The sequence below is a fragment of the Triturus cristatus genome, chromosome 5_1 (genome assembly GCF_964204655.1).
Source record: "Triturus cristatus chromosome 5_1, aTriCri1.1, whole genome shotgun sequence".
Lineage (NCBI taxonomy): Eukaryota > Metazoa > Chordata > Amphibia > Caudata > Salamandridae > Triturus > Triturus cristatus.
The window spans coordinates 457,966,942-457,984,223 of record NC_140587.1 but is presented as its reverse complement, the minus strand read 5'-3'; the positions used below and the strand labels follow the sequence as shown (position 1 = coordinate 457,984,223).

At 46.1% G+C, this 17,282-nt stretch overlaps 1 protein-coding gene across 1 annotated transcript in view; it reads right to left on the bottom strand.

Moving 5' to 3' along the window:
* LOC146831063 (uncharacterized) overlaps positions 1–17,282 on the bottom strand; it is a 40,334-nt gene that overhangs the window by 14,260 nt on the left and 8,792 nt on the right. Inside the window, exon 2 of the mRNA XM_085603830.1 lies at positions 16,201–16,352. Coding sequence (XP_085459956.1) covers positions 16,201–16,352 — 152 coding nt within the window. The remainder of the gene's footprint in view (positions 1–16,200; positions 16,353–17,282) is intronic.

Here is a 17,282-nt window from a genome sequence, read left to right as displayed (position 1 = left end):
GAATCATGTGTGTCATCCAACACTGTGGACATTCTCAGTGTCTTCAGCATAGGTTGGCCTCTGTGGCATTGTACGCTGGCCTCATTTGTATTTACTTAAAGTGTGCTACATGTGTACACTGTACAGGGTGACCCAATGTGGCTTGTGCATCCTCACACTGGCCAGTGCCTGTGTGTCTGTGTATAACTATCTGATGATGGTTGTTTGTCAATAATATGTGTGGTCAGCCCCACGAGGGGTAGTTAGAGTGCAATTAGGCTTTAATGGAGCCCATTAATGTGATCCCTGATTAAGAGGTGTAAGTCCTTCCTCTGTCTCAATCACATTGTCTCAGGTAGGGGGGGGGTTTGTGCGGGAAAGGCCTACATGTCCAAAGCTTATGTCTCCTTGCCAGGTCTGGCCTGTGTGTGATGGTAGTCGGAACAGACACTCAACAAGTATTGACCCAGTCATGTTGTGCAGGGTTTAATGTTTGTGCTTTGCAGCATGTGTCAAAAGTTAAAAGACATGGTTCCTGCTCATCCATGCTCGACTGTCCACAGACACTAGCCTCTCTGTATAATTTGATATCAAGTTCTTTGCTGTTGTGTCATGCTCTCCATTGTTTTAAAGTGGCATGGTGGCTCAACCAACTGTGTAGTGCATGGCCTACATATGTGCGTAGTATTGTAGATGTTACTCATGATGCTTTTCATGCTATGCACTGTGACCTATGTAGTTTGGACTCATGTGTCATATGTATACAGGTGTCTGATTATTTCCTGTCTCTTCACCTTGCCCACAGCATCGTCGGGGGACACCGAGGGAGACACCGGCACGGACGTGGAGGAGGGATCCAGCACCGGTGCCACCAGTGCTGGGGAGTCTGGCGCAGCAAGTGGCACGGCAGGGCGAGGGGAGTCAGGCGGAGGACCTGTCCAGTCCCAACGCTGACTATGACGCTGACGGGTCCGAGGTTGAGCTCCCAGAGGGGGCGGAGGCTGCTCCCACAGCTAAAAGCAGCAGTACATCTCTCGCCGCCCCCTCCATTCCCATCACCGCCCTCCCACTTGCTCAGGTCCCTTCTGTCCGTGCTAGGCGACCACATGTCTCCTACGTGCCAGGCACCGCACCCCCTGCCCCTGTCTCCCCTGCTGCCGTCAATGCTGAGTCTGTGGACATCCTGCGGCAGTTGCAGGTTGGTCAGACATCGCTGCTTAATGTCCTCCATGGCCACACCAGACTGCTGACACAGATGGTGTCGTACATGGAGGGCATGTCATCAGTGATGTCTGACCAACGGATGTTGCTGAGGTCCATGGACTCGTCACTGATGGCAGCAGTGGGTCTCCTGCAGCGCTCCTTTCCCCCCCTACCCCTGCCCCATCCACACTTCCCACTCCCATGCCTGTCCCAAGCACACCCAGACATCCCCATGCACGCACCCCACCAGACACAGGCAGCACACCAACAGGGAAGGCCAAAGCGCACTCCTCCAGTCACGCACACACAGGAGGAAGTAGGCACACCCACTGGGTCGGGGGGCAAACGGCAGCCACGCAGCCACAGTGGGAGTCCGCAGTCCTCACGACCCACTTCCTCCAAAACCACTCCCCTTAGCTCCCCTGCCCAACAGTCGGACAAAGAGTCCTTCATGGCCTGTCTGTCCTTCAGCCCCAGTGTGACACCACCCCGCAAGCGGTCGAGGAATCCCCCAGGCAGGAGAGTTGAGTCCCCCCCTGTCCACACCCTCCCCCAGTAGCGCTGCAACCCATCCCTCTGACCCCCCCCCTCCTTGGGGCCTGTGGTTCCTTCGGGTGCAGGGGAGACGCTGGCAGACCTTGCAACTGTGTGCAGCGCAATCCTAACCACCACCTTTGGCGCTGCCCCACCCCCTGTGGTGGAGTCGTCCGTCCCTGCACCCACAACACCTACCCTTGCCCTACCTGTCCCTGCGGTGCCTGGTCCTTCCCCCCCCACATGATGCCACCCACCCCTGTGGATGGAAAGGAACTGTGAACTGTGCAGGCAAGCTAGGGGAGACGCGTCCCAATGTGTCCCCCCCCCGGAATTTGCATATGGACTGGCCTATGGGCCTTGTATATAGTGTATGTTTCAAATCCAATTTTTTTTATGCTGAATAAAGCATTTTGTTTTTCATTTGCACACAAATGCTTCTCTGGTATTGCTGTTGGTGCTGCTGCTCCCTGAGTTGGGGTGGTGATAATGTGTTAGGTGTCTGGGAAATGTTGTAGTGTGCTGCTCATGGGGAGGACCCTGGTATCTGCGTGCCATCACAAGGTCGCTGCAAATAATCTTTGGTCTTACTCTATGGTTTGCATTATCCCAAGGAGTGTTCCTTCCTCTGTGGCACCTGACTTCTTCCCTGCAGGGTGTTTCCCAATTGTTGTGCTGACCTGTGTCTACAGTTCCTTGGTGTGTGAGGGATCCCTTCAACTTTGCCCATGCCTGCTCAGCAATGTCTACGCCTGCATCGTCTGTGCCATCCTTGGTAGTCACTGTAGTTGTGTATGGAGTATGTTGCCATGGCTTCATGTGGACATGCTCCCTTTTCCGCACTATGCATGTGTGTACTCCCAGCCTAGCACACATGTGTTACTTGTTCTGCAGGGTATTTGGGCACCTGACTGGCAATTGTGGGCATTGTATATGTGGGTACTCCACCCTTTTCCTTCCATGGGAGGCAACAACTTGTTGGCTGCCCCAGCACCTGTACATTCCTATCAGTCCTGGAATGTGGGTGACAGTGTGTGTTCCCTTAGGCTCTCTTAGTTTAGTGGGGTTTCACATGAGGATACAGTCTTGTTGCATGATCTCAGTGTGTGTATTGTGCTGCCATAGCCAGGGGTGGGTATGCATGTGTAATTTGTCATCACACCCACATGTGGTGTGTCATGCAGTGGGGGAAGGACATCCATCCTCATGGGAGTGGGACACTGCTGTCAGTGATGTGTTGTCATGGCACTATCAACATAGTCGCACATTGTGGATGCCTTCATGCACCCATGGAGTTTTGCTAATGGGAGGATGATGTACACACCCCCATGTCTCTGTCCACTGCTGGGAGGCCTCTGCACCCACCCCTCATATGTCTGGGCACTGCTGGAGGTCCTCTCCACCCACCCCTCAAAAGTCTGGGCACTGCTGGGAGTGATAGGCACCCACCCCTCATATGTCTGGGCACTGCTGGGGGTCCTCTGCACCCACCCCTCATATGTCTGGGCACTGCTGGGAGTCCTCTGCACCCACCCCTCATATGTCTGGGCACTGCTGGGAGTGATAGGCACCCACCCCTCATATGTCTGGGCACTGCTGGGAGTGATAGGCACACACCCCTCATATGTCTGGGCACTGCTGGGGGTCCTCTGCACCCACCCCTCATATGTCTGGGCACTGCTGGGAGTGATAGGCACCCACCCCTCATATGTCTGGGCACTGCTGGGGGTCCTCTGCACCCACCCCTCATATGTCTGGGCACTGCTGGGAGTGATGGGTACCCACCCCTCATATGTATGGGCACTGCTGGGAGTGATAGGAACACACCCCTCATATGTCTGGGCACTGCTGGGAGTGATAGGCACCCACCCCTCATATGTCTGGGCACTGCTGGGGGTCCTCTGCACCCACCCCTCATATGTCTGGGCACTGCTGGGAGTCCTCTGCACCCACCCCTCATATGTCTGGGCACTGCTGGGAGTGATGGGCACCCACCCCTCATATGTCTGGGCACTGCTGGGAGTGATAGGAACACACCCCTCATATGTCTGGGCACTGCTGGGAGTGATAGGCACCCACCCCTCATATGTCTGGGCACTGCTGGGGGTCCTCTGTACCCACCAATCATATGTCTGGGCACTGCTGGGAGTGATAGGCACACAACCCTATGTCTCTGTCCACTGATGTGGATCGTAGCACGACTCACGCTCTGAAGCCCTGTGTACGGGCTGTACCCCCTTTGTTGGGGTGCCGTAGGGGTATGGCCCGTACCCAGGCCTACAGAGCGTGGGTACGGGCCGTACCACGCCTACCCCTACGTCACGTGCGTACGGGCTGTACCACCATTGTTGGGGTGACGTAGGGGTACGTGTGGTGCGACCCGTACCCACACTCTTCAGCCCTGGGTATGGGCCGTACCACCATTGTTGGGGTGACGTAGGGGTAGGCGTGGTGTGACCCGTACCCACGCTCTTCAGGCCTGGGTACGGGCCGTACCACCATTGTTGGGGTGACATAGGGGTACGCGTGGTGCGACCCGTACCCACGCTCTTCAGGCCTGGGTACGGGCCGTACCACCATTGTTGGGGTGACGTAGGGGTACGTGTGGTGCGACCCGTACCCATGCTCTTCAGGCCTGGGTACGGGCCGTACCACCAGTGTTGGGGTGATGTAGGGGTACGCGTGGTGCGACACATACCCAGGCTCTTCAGGCCTGGGTATGGGCCGTACCACCATTGTTGGGGTGATGTAGGGGTAGGCGTGGTACGACCCGTACCCACGCTCTGTAGGCCTGGGTACGGGCCGTACCCCTACAGCAATCCAACAATGGTGGTACGGCCCGTACCCAGGCCTGAAGAGCATGGGTACGGGCCGTACCACCATTGTTGGTGTGACGTAGGGGTACGCGTGGTGCGACCCGTACCCACGCTCTTCAGGCCTGGGTATGGGCCGTACCCCCAATGTTGGGGTGACGTAGGGGTAGGCGTGGTACGACCCGTACCCACGCTCTTCAGGCATGGGTACAGTGCGTACCACAATTGTTGTGGTGACGGGAAGGCGTCTACGTCCACTTCCGTTGTGGCGGGACGCAGGCCTTGGTGGACACGCCCCCCCCCGAGTGACCAGTCCCTGGAGGTACGGTATGTACAGGGCATGTATACATTTTGCCTTGGGTGGGGGTTATGTTTCCTGCCCCTGCCCCCCACCTTTGCCCCTGGGTTTTGTTCTGACCTTCTGCGGCATCTGCGTCGGTTCCTGTGCACCAGGCCGTGGGCTATGAGGGCCGGGATGACACATAGGATGGGGTCCATGGCTGTCCATCGCGTACAGGTGCTCCTTCCTCGCGTCGTCCTCAATTTCCCGGCAGTTTTTGGCTCCCGTAAAAACTGCTACGTGCGGAGTGACGTAGGCACGAATCGTACTTGCTGGTTCGTAAAACGCTGCCTGAATCCGTCCGGACGTCACGTATGCGGTGTCCCGGATCGGAATTGTGGGTATATTTTAGCCGGTCGGTGTTTTGTACGAATCGTACGGAAATGGTATTTCTGTACGAATTTTACTTGCGGGTTTGTAAGGTGGTTTTCCCGGGTACGAGTCGGAAGGTGAAAACGCTCCGTACGACGGTTCGTACCCGGGTTTTACAGGATCGGAATCGGCACCCTAGTGTGTAAAATGTGAAATACAATTAATTCTAAAATTCTCAAAGCAAACTACCACACCTTTGTTTTATGGTCTTGCATCAATGAATAATAAATATTATTATAAGATCATGGATTAAATTAGGTTTTTAAAAAGATGTTATATGGAGTTTCGTTCAGATTTTGTAATATATCTAGTTGTAATAAAGAGCAAGTCCTCTACCCTTAAGATTAAGATTCTTTTTACAAATCATGGAGTTGAGAGTGAAATTCTCTTTCTTGATGTAGCATGATGCTGTTTTATTTGATGGTTTAGATGAGGAATTTAATGTAACAAATAATCTTATAATCATTTTATTATTCATTGATACAAGACTATAAAACAAAGGTGTGGTAGCTCGCTTGGAGGATTTTAGAATAAATTGCATCTCATGTTTTACCATTACAAGATAGTGGACAACATACGATGAAATTGCAATGTCATGGTTATGGTGGTCATTTTTTATTTTCAGAAAAACAGTTTTCTTTTTTATGAAGCTCTGGTCTAGTTGGACTTTGGTGATTGAATATTTTGGTTGATGAATAGATAACCATAGGTTTTTATCATCACAAGATGGTTGACGAAATAATATGAAATAGCAATATTGTGGTTACGGTGATAAATTTGATTTTCAAAATTCGTTTAACGGAGGTCTGATATTATTGAACTTTGGTGCTTAAATATGCAGGTTGATAAATAGATAACTATAGGTCACAAAGATGTTTTATTGGAATTTTTGGTAATATTTCATATTATAAATAAAAGTTGCACTTTTGATATTTTACCAGTATAAGCTGGCGGACGACATGCCGTCAAATTGCCAAGGTGTGAATATACAGGTTTTGATTGATAAATTAGGATAGGGTAACAAGCATATTGTATTAAAGCTCTGGTACATTGAGTTAGATGCCCAAAGTGAGAAGAGTCTCTCACAGGGTTCTGGGCAGTCACCATGTGTCCCTTGGTAGACACCACTTGAAACGGTTCTGCATCAAATGGAACATCAGATTTTCTTTTCTGCATCTAGCATGCGAGCACGCAATCCTCTTTTGAAGACGATGTTCTTCGCATGTCGTCTTTTGTCAGCATAAGCTTTCATCTTTAGTTTATAAACCAAGTCCTTCTCACAAGTTGCTCTCTTGTCTTTCTCTCTCTGATTGGTGTGAAGGATCTTGGTTGTCATTGCTCTCACTGAACATCAATGTTGCAGGACTTTCACCTGTGGTCGAGTGGGGTGTTAAATGATAAGGTCTTAAGGTAGAATTTAACAAAGATTTTAAATCGAGCTTTTTAAGAGTAGCTGCTTTCTTTAGCGTATCCATAAAGCGCTCCAGAAGTCCATTGGCCTGCAGCCAAAGAGGTGTGCTCTTCGGATGCTTTATATTCAGGTGCTCTAAGAAATCTTTGAACTCAGATTTCAATATGGCAGGAACACCCCATGTCACAAAGATGCCATCTAGTCCCCCAATGACTCGTCTTGAGTGGTAGATGAGAGATGGACTTTGCATCCGCCGTGATATCCACCGCCATCATAATATGGCAGGGGGCATTTCACATTAGGATGGCCTAATGAGCTCCTTAGTCTTTTGTATCAAAGCAGACCAACATGTGTAGAGGTTATAATGTACCTTCAATTTTCTTCAAGTTCCAACTGATGATAACCTTTATTCAAATCAAGGTGAGAGAAGACCTTTAAACCATTTCATTACGCTATCATGTCAGCAATCTGTGGACACTGGATGTCGTTCTCGTTCGATTGCCTTGTTTGCCAGACTCATGTCAATGTATATGTGTACAGCTCCTTCACTGTCCTCTTTGGGCAGTACCACTATGGAAGAAACCCATGGCATGGGACCAGTAGAATGCTCAATGATATCATGCTTATGTAACTATTAAAGTTCTTTCTCAACAACATCCAGTAAATGAAAAACAGTTCATCTATGTTTTTGTGCCCCAAGTCTAGCATGCCTCTATGTTGGTGAAATTGAGAGTAAACACATCTACAATGATCTGGCGGGCTGGTATCGCTACATTAATGACATTTCTTTCATTTGGGAAGGTGCAATAGAGGAGTTGGAAGAATTTCTTTTATGGCTGAATAGGGGTGACCCCAATTTAAAATTTACTTCACAGGTCAGTAGGTCAAAGGTTGACTTTTTGGATATTACCATCAAGGAGAGGGAAGGTGCACTAATGGTGGAACTGTACACTAAACCTATGGCGAAAAACACTTTGCTGAACTATTCAAGTTTCCACACCAAATCCCAGAGAGACAATATCCTGTTATCTGAGAAACTGTTCTGACCTTCAAGACTTTTATAGACATGCTGATGTATTAAAAAAGAAATTTAAAGATAGGGGTTACCCCAAAAAACGAATTTCCAATTCTTGTAAACGAGCCAGGTCTTATGACAGGGAAGCAATGCTTAACAAAACTGGACAGAGGAAGAAAGAAACGACTAAGGTTATCTTTGTCAGTAACTACTCACATATGAGTAACAAAAAAAAAAAATGTCATAAACAGTAACTGGCATATTGTAAATGATGAGGAAGAACAGAAATTGGATAAGCCAATCTCTGCCTTCAAAAGAAATAGAAACTTGAAGAATGAGCTGGTTCATACGTATAGAGAGGTTAATCAAAATACTCAAAGAAGAATTGAAGGTAGAGCAGCTATCGGTAACACCAATTGTGGCACCTGTAATGTCTGCGCCCTGTGTATTGAGGCAAAGAGTCTTGATCATAATGGGTGTCGTATTGAGTCTAGAACCCTTAATAACTGTAGGAGCAAGAATATAGTATACCTTCTACTGTGCCCGAGTGGCAAGGGCTACATAGTGTGGCTCAATGGGTGGAGAAGTGTGGCTCAATGGTTAGAGCGGCAGACCTCGATGCAGAGCACTGGTCTGGGACCAGGGTTCGATTCCTGTCACGGCAGGGTCTCGGGCTATAAATTCCGCGGACCGGATATTCTCGCCTCAGATTCTAATAATGGGTCCCACGCTGCAACTCTGGGCAATAGCTTGCTTAAACTCCACAACGGCCCCACAGCGCTGGGGATGCCTGGCTTCACCCTGGGATGCCCAGGAGTGGACATTTCACAGGGAAAAAGCCAGGTAGGTTTCCCTAGCGGTATGAGTACAGCGCCGGGAGACCCCGGTCTGGGGTAGCTGTGCGCTATATAAGTACAAACACATTTACATTTACATAGGGGAGACCAGTGGACGAGGCTCCAGGAACATCGTTCAGCTGTAAGGACTGGTAAGATTTATGCCCCTCTAGTAGCCCATTATAATGCAATTAAACATAGTGCGACAGACATTAGATGGTTTATCCTGGATAAGATCTTTCTGGATGGAAGAGGGGGTAATATGGAGCTCAAAAGAAGAATCCGAGAGCAATGGTATATTTCTAGGCTTAACACAGCACGTAATGGCCTTAATTCGAAAGAGGAATGGGAACGGTTGATAGGGGCCATTTGACTCTCTGGGTTGAGTTATGGAATTACTGAGATTGATCCTTTTTATTTCGTGTAATAATTAGGTGAATAGGGTCCCTTGGATGTTGATACTGTCACAGGACTATAGAGTCGGATTGCGGTTTAAAAGATGTATAGGGGCATATAGTCTGTAACAATTGAGTGAGATCACATTAGGCTCGCAGTTTCATTAGATGATGTTCTGTGCATACGAGGATATTATGGTTCTGGTATGTGGGGTTCAGGCATAAGGATTAAATTGGCGGAAGAAATATTCGTTTCACGGTGCTGATAATACACTGTGTAGAATAAAAAATGTTTTATTAATTATAAAGACATTTTTTTAGTATAGATACCTAATAAAGATTTTCTATCTATCCAATATGAGGGCCAATTTTAGTGGTTCTTCCATGAAAGGAGTCCTTTTCTTCAAATGAATTTTCTTTGTATAGAGGAATCCCTCTCCGTCAGTAATTGGCGGTTTTATTTTTGTAAGAAATCCAGGATATGTTTCTGAGGAGTGTAGGACTATCAAGATGGCTGCTGCGGGTAACTCGGACAGCTATACTAACCTAGTTTGTGGAGAAACGGAGGTGACGTCAATTGTCACATGGTTGATTAAGGCCGATTTAAATGGGGTGTTACGAATTGGCGGGTAAATACATTCTGAAACGGGGGAGCGTTTTCCCCGTATGCGGATCCTGGTGGGTGAGCATGCAGCGTGTACTAGGTAAGAGGTCTTGGGCTTTTTAGTCTGTACGCAGGTTTTTTTTATTTTTTTTAGTTGTATTGCCAGAAGGGAAACTGAGTGGTTTGCTGTTATTTTTAACATGATTCTAATAGGGATTATGTCACCAGTCTTTGATGAAGAGTGTAGACATTGAGACTCGCTTTTCGAGTCCGTCACCTTTTGGCGTTGCTATGTGGAAATTTAGCTTGTAACTGAACATTATCTGCGCCATCTTGCCTCTCCCCAGCGCCACGCACAGCGAACGCACGGCCGCCATTTTAGGCGCCCCACTCTCTCTCTCTCCCCGCTCATTGCCGATCACCAGGGCGCCCCTTAGGCGCTGCGAACATCCCCCGCGCGCTGGCCACCCCCGCTCTCTCATACATGGGCCGTAAAACCTCTCCTTCTGCGCGACCCTGCCATGGAATCGCACCCCGTGCCTGACCAACACCTCCTTTTCATCCCATACATGGTCATACATCCTTTCTGATAACCCCCTTCCTCCGCGCCCGATTGTCCGAACCGATCCCAGGCCATCACCTAGCCCTGCGGATGCAATTTATTGCCCCTACTGTAAGGGAAACACCCCACATCAAAGGGATTACAGCAGATCAAGGCCCCCACCCCCTGGGACCCGATCGGTTGCACACACCCCCGGGAACTGGCGGAATATCCTGCTGTGTGATATCCATCTCCTACTGCGGGTGGGGTGGGGGACTTCTACTGTATCTATGTGTGGGATCGGATCTGAGCCGGGGATTCTGAGGATGTTCTTTCATGTATCAAAGTGATCTCAAGAATGTGCCATGTATGATAACCCTGCAATAAAGTCATAAACGTGTGTATAAGAGACCAGGTCTCTGAGATGCAGTTAGAGCACCTCGTGACGATACCTCGCTGTCTGATCTGATGTGTTCCACTCCGACGGAATAAAACTTTGTTCCTGCCTTCCAGTCTCCGGCGCCTGCCTCTTTGTTGGTTTAGCATCGAATGGTATAAGAGGCGATTACCGCCGGGCAATACTTGAAAGGTTATCGACTGCGACTGCCGCTACCATTTAACAGCTACTGGAGGCATTCTGGTTGTTTACGTCTGACGTAGTGGACGTTTTTTTAACTAACGCATATATGTTTAGTCATGGGTCCAGAGTTAGCTAATGGAGGGACTACATATTCTGTTTAGTTTGTAACCGGAGGGGAGGATAAAGTAGTGAGTTGCCCTTTTCGAGGATAATCGTACAATGGGAACCTTTTCCAGGATAATAGAACACTAGAACGTGCTGCCGTCGTGAGAGCACTGCTATCTTATCTGTGGTCATAAAGAGAATGTATACAGAAAGAGGGCGCTGCTTAAACATTCTGCCCTGTTTCTTAAGGTAAATAAATAGGTGATTACTTAATGGGAATATATTATCTGCTGAGTTCTAGAACTAGCGTTTTTATATGAGAATTTTTCTATTTTTTTAGACTCTACTTGTTTGCTGGTGCTCATAAAGGTTTTTAAGGTATGGTTACTGTATTTTCGTCTAATGATAGTATAGTGGTATCTTGAGAATACAGATACATGTGACCATGTTTGTTTATTGCACTTTTTTCAGAAACTAATTCACCATTATCATTGGGGATTTTATATTTGAGCAGTAGCGGTCCGTGGAGGGAGTTCCATGGGGCGGTGAGGTGGGGCGGGGGAGGGGCAGGGTGGGGAAATGTAAACACCGGAATATGGATGAACGGAGGTAAGTACACATTTAAATAAATAAAACGAATTCCGCAGCGCACGCAACAAAATTTGTTTTATTTATTTAACAGAACTAACAGAACTTTTTGTCACTCCAAGCCTTTGTGAAGGTTTCCCCAAATCAAGGCTAAAGGAACTTTTTAGCAAGAAAACAACTTCCGATAGGTGGTATAGATGTAGGGGGAAAACTTCTGTTTCGACTTATCATGGTCTACCACATATACAGCAAGGTGTTCCATCGTACCTTTCTTTTGTTGAGAATACTCAGCACCAGTATATTTTAACTAGATTTCAAATTATATACCGATAATGTTGGGGTATCCATTGAATGCATTCTCAATTTCACAACTCCTCCCTTGCCCATGCAATAATAATTCCCCTCAATCAACCTTGCACATATTGTTCTTTTGCACTTTTTATTCAAAAGATAGGTAACAGTATATTATCCCTCTGATAAAGAAATTTGGCTATTGCTCCCCATTGCTGGCTCTTGTTATGCTACAAAACTTAGAAACTCACTTTGTTTGTCTTGCTATGGTCTCCTTCTTTCAAGCTGTGTTAAGAAGTCGAAAGGCCTTCAATGAACCTCCTTTCTTATGCGAATGAAGTTACATCTGGGGTGGATCATGATTTTAATTGCTTTCCGCGTTCAGTTTTTAATGTTAGCTAGATTTGCACATTCAGCCCTTGCATGTATGAACAAAGCAAATTTAGCATGTATAAACCAGTTAATGATCTATATGTGGAAATTAATTTTGTTTTTATCACTGGTTTTATCTTTTGTATGTTATTTACATATTTGTCTTAACTTTATTGACCCAATACATGGAGTTCTGGCTAATGGTTTTATAGATCTTGATACATTTTAGCACATATTTTTAGTCAGTCATGTTCGTAATATCATCTGTATTTTGTGGTACGCAATATCGATTATATACACTGCTTTATTCATGTACTTTTATTCAATTAACCAAATGCGATGTAAAGAACAATTTGATTTGGTTCTCTTTCTCGCAGCCTTTACTTATCTGTCCAATGGCGGGATATGTACCTTTGTGCCGAAATAAAAATCCACATCTAAAACACAACTTCTTTTCGCATGTAGACATCAACTTGTGTCCTTGCATGTAGACATCAACTTGTGTCCTTCAGTCTTTGACTTACTTTTCACACTCCTGACTGATTCATTCTGGGCACCTCCAGCCTCTATGTCAGCAGCTTGTCTATCAGCACGCTCTTCGGATCTGGCAGCCATTAACACTCGCTCCATACTAAGAGTTTCTCTCAGCATTCGTCGTCTGAATGAATCTGACAAGCATCCATCAATAACTCTAAGACGCATAGCTTCTTGATCATTACATTAATTCAACTTACAGTGTTTGATGAGTGTGTCCAGTTTTTCCACAAATTCATCAATGGTTTCACCAACTTTCTGTTGTTCTTGGCTGAAAATGTATCTTTCATAATATACATTAGGCATTGGATTGAACTTGAGATTTAAAGTTTCTTTAATCTGACGGTATGTGATTTCTTCCTGATTTCTTCCTCAGTTCGCAGCATCTTCCTTATGACTTCTTTCACACCATACACCAGCAAGAATTTTGAGGTATTTGATTATCTTTTTGTTATCAGTCTCTCCAAGTCCATCAATGAAATCTTCAAATGTCTCTATCGAAATGATCCATCTATTGCCAACATTTGGCTTTTTGGTGGTATTGAATGGTGGTGGTGTTTTCAGGAATGCAGCAGCCTTGTAGACCAGTGCAGAACTTAATTAAATCGCTGGTGGCTCACTGTGACTTGGTTTAGGCACTTCATCTGTGAGACCTTGCGACGTACTGACCTCCGGATCATCTTTAATGATGGCTGCTATCTTAAAAATGTACTTTTCCAAGAGTTGCTCACAGCTTATTATTATTTGGAGACCTGGGAAGTTGTTCCGAGCCCCACTCAGCAGTTTTGGTGGCTGGCCACTTTGGGTATGAACGGCTCGCTAAGCACAACCCTGGGCCACTTCACCGAGTGGAGTGGTACAATGACTGTCTTTAATGGTTTCAGTCAGTTATTTCTTTCTTCTTTTCTAAATGTCACGTTTCACTTTCTGACACCAGGTTTATCTTCATCTTGCATTGCTTTTGCTGACAGTGTTATTTTTGATTATCAATGATTGCTCTTTGAAAACCTGGTTGTGTATTCGCCTTCAGCGTTAGCATTTCATTTAAAGTATAATTTAAAGTATAATTTTATCTGGTGTGGCAGCACGGTACTATTATGTATGGCCTGACCAGCAGTTTCCCGGCCAAAAACATGTAGATTCTCCAAATTGTACGTGGCCCAACAGGGAGCTGCTGGTGACCTAGATGCGCCCAGCTTCCATATCCCCCCAGGTGACAACACATCGTGCCCGTTTTCTATCAAGGAAGTGGAAAATGCGATTAGTCGCATTGTGCCCCAAAAGGCAGCTGGCCCGGACGGCATCCCTGGAGATTTGTTCCGTTTTGACCTGTCCAAATGGGGAAAACTTATTCACATGCTACTTGTAGCCATCGATAATGGTGCCCCCATTCCTGAGTCTTGGAAGGGGGCTGAGGTCGTCCCTATTTTTAAAAAGGGGTGTAGAGACGACCCCTCCAACTATCGTCCAATTAGCTTATTGGACTCTTCTCAGAAGGTCATTGGCAAAGTGGTACTCGAGAGAATCCTACAATGGGCTGAAGAACATAAGATTCTTTCTGAGTACCAAGCAGGGTTCCGGGTTGGCACTGGGACAATAGAGCAAGCCTTTAGATTATTGTTAATCTATTGGAAAGTGAGGTGGGGTACCGAGGGTCAAAAAACCACCAGAATTCCAGTGGAAAGAGGGGTCCGCCAGGGATGTGTTCTTGCTCCCACCCTTTTTTCACTATATGTTAATGGAGTGGTAGAGCATCTGTTGTCAATGCCAGCTGACGGGCCTTCCCTGGCGGGCGAGTGAATTCCTACCCTCTTATTCGCTGATGACACACTCTTAATTTCCAAGTCCTCGGTGGGCCTCCAAAGCCTCCTAGATAATTTTCAGGCCTTTTGTACTAAGCGAGGGCTTGTAATAAATACAGATAAGACCAAATGCCTGGTGTTGAATCCCCCGAAAAAACTTTGGCGCCCTCCAGTACTTAACCATGTATCTTTAGAAAGGGTCACTGTATTTGATTACTTAGGTATACGTATATCAGATACCATGCAGTGGTCCCCGCATCTTGCCAAAATGTTGTTAAGTCATAAGAGGGTTACGGGGGCGCTCCTTAAGGAACAGCGCTCCTCCCTAATTAGACCAATTGCCCCTGTCATCGACATCTACAAAGCAAAGGGTGTAAGCTCTGCCCTTTATGGGGCCGAGCTGTGGGGCACGTCTAATATCAATCCGTTGGTCAAGTCGGAAAATAAATTTTTAAAGGACCTTATGCTACTCCCTCAGAGCACACCAATGGTACCCTTACTGCTTGATCTAGGTTGCCATTCTATCAAAGATCTAGTAAAACTACGGCCATTGCTCCTGTGGGCTCGTCTTTGGCGTGTCCCGGAACTTGCTTCTTATGCCAAGGGTTTATCAGAGGTTATGTCACTTGCAGGATGGCATAAAATAAAATGGTTAAAAGATGTTAAATTTTTACTTGGTGAACTGGGCTTAAATGAAGCTTGGTCAAGTAGGTCCTCCCCCCCCTAAAGCAACACTTAAAACACTGTACTGGAGGTGGGTTGCATCGAGAGCTACCTCTGAATCCAATCCTGGCAGGCTAACGGAAGAATTCTTAAAAATAAAGGATGTGGCACTTCGAGAACCTTATCTAGACTTTGTTTGGAAACCTGTTGATAGGGCTTTGTATTTTAAATTTAGGGTAGGGACCCTTCCAGTGTGTGCACTTACTGCCCGCTGGAAACCCCCATTCCAAACATCACCATACTGCCTATCTGTAAAAACAAAGTAGAAACTGTTGCCCATATCCTGTTTGCCTGTCCGGTATATGCATCTCCGCGGAAAAGTTGGCTGAAACCAATCTGTAGACTGTTGGGTACTAGGCATTATAGCGAGGCACTTCGTATTCTAATGTCAGATACACGTCCTTTGTTTGTCTGCGGTCTCTCAAATTTTTTATCATGGACTTGGTCCATTAGAACAAAAAGGCTAGAACAAAATGTTTAAAATGTTTAATATGTATCTTAAAATGTATGGTTAATTTATGACCAAATGTGTGCAAATAATTTAAATCTATATTTGATGTAATTATGCTTTTAAATGTTGTCTTTGTATATATGTGTAATCTAACTCTGTGATGCTTTTAAGATATGTTAATTGTCGAATAAAGCCTTATTGACTTGAATGTAGATTCTCTGCAATGTTTTCGCTGTCTACTCTTCAACTTCCTCACAGTGGCTAGAGCTGTGGTTTGACTCCACATTCATTAAGCGTCTATTCCGTACTTCGACGACAGCACACGTTGCAAGCATGAGTAGTTTGCTTGGACCAAGGCAAACTCTCCCTGGGAGAGCACTGTTGATCTTCAGGTTACTTATCCCCTATCTCATCGCCTTTTGTAGCATCCTCCCCAGCATGGGTACCTGCCAATGAATATGCTACACACAGAACTTAGTATTACACATCTTTATTCTTCTGTGTGTAACTGTGAACTCAACATTCTAAATCAGCCTTCATTGCATTCTGCTCTAAAACTTATATCACTGCTCTGCGGAGTCCATCAGGAGCCAAAAGGGTTCCGTCATTGCTCGCAATACACTGTAGGTGCAATCTGGTCTGGGTGGGTTTTCTTTGTACTTAAATGGGAGTCTTTGGACTTTTTGAGTTCTTTGTGATATTCACAAGTACATTTCTTGGTTTAGATGTGAGACACAGATTTAAATATGATGACATATTTCGGGCAATATTGGCTTGTGTTAAGGAGCCGTGGTCCTCTCCGAAGTCGGTCGATAATTTTGATTGTGACTGTTTACTATTGTTGGAAGCTGGTTTATTAGTAGGTGCAAGTAGGCACGTACAACTAGTAATAACCAAATAATCATAAATAAGGTCCATTCAAATTCTCAATAAATTAATCCTTGCTCAACCCTTGGTAGCTTGGTTGCAAGCAGAGAGGCTTAACTTAGGATTCAGGTGTGTAATGCATTTAAAACACCAATACATTAAATAAGTAAGACACAACACACAATGAAAATCCAACACCAATTTATAAAAATAGGTAATAGCTTTTATTATTAAAATGACACCAAAATGACAATGATCCAATGTAGGGAAGAGGGAGATACGAATTTTTAAAGAATAAATACTTTCTAGTGCCTAAAAGGCAAAAGCGCCAACTTGGGACATCTGGAAGTGCTTGACCCAGACAAAGTCAAAGTTTCAGGCTAATCCCAATGGAGCGTGGGTCGGATACAGTGAGCAGTATGGCCCGGTCAAATTTTTACCTTCTGACTTAGTCACTTTTTTGGAGCTTTTTTTCTCAACATCGAGCGAGGCTTCTTGTCAGGCCGGCTTATGTTTGGCGACGGTGGCTTGCCTCAGCGCAAGGCCTCAGTGAAATCCTGGAGGCCTTGAATCTCCGGAGCTTTCAGCGGGATGAACGTGAATTTCAGGTCGCTCACGGTTCGACGTCGGTAGCTTGACTATCGACGACGAATCGGTCAACTTATGGGGCTTGTTCACAAAAATTCTGCAAATGATTCCAAACTTCTAGATCTTCTTCCAGAAGGTCGTTTTGGGCTTTTGAAAGGTCCACAACACCAATCCAAGGTTACTGAATCCCTGAGTTGCTCCTTGGGAAGTAGGGACTACAAGACCCACATTGCACTTGGCCAAATCCTTAAACGTCCACTGAAAGCTGTCTAGCTGGGTTCTTCTGGGTGGAGATGATGCAGGTGGAGTTATTATAACCTGTTGTTGTCAGTGATTCC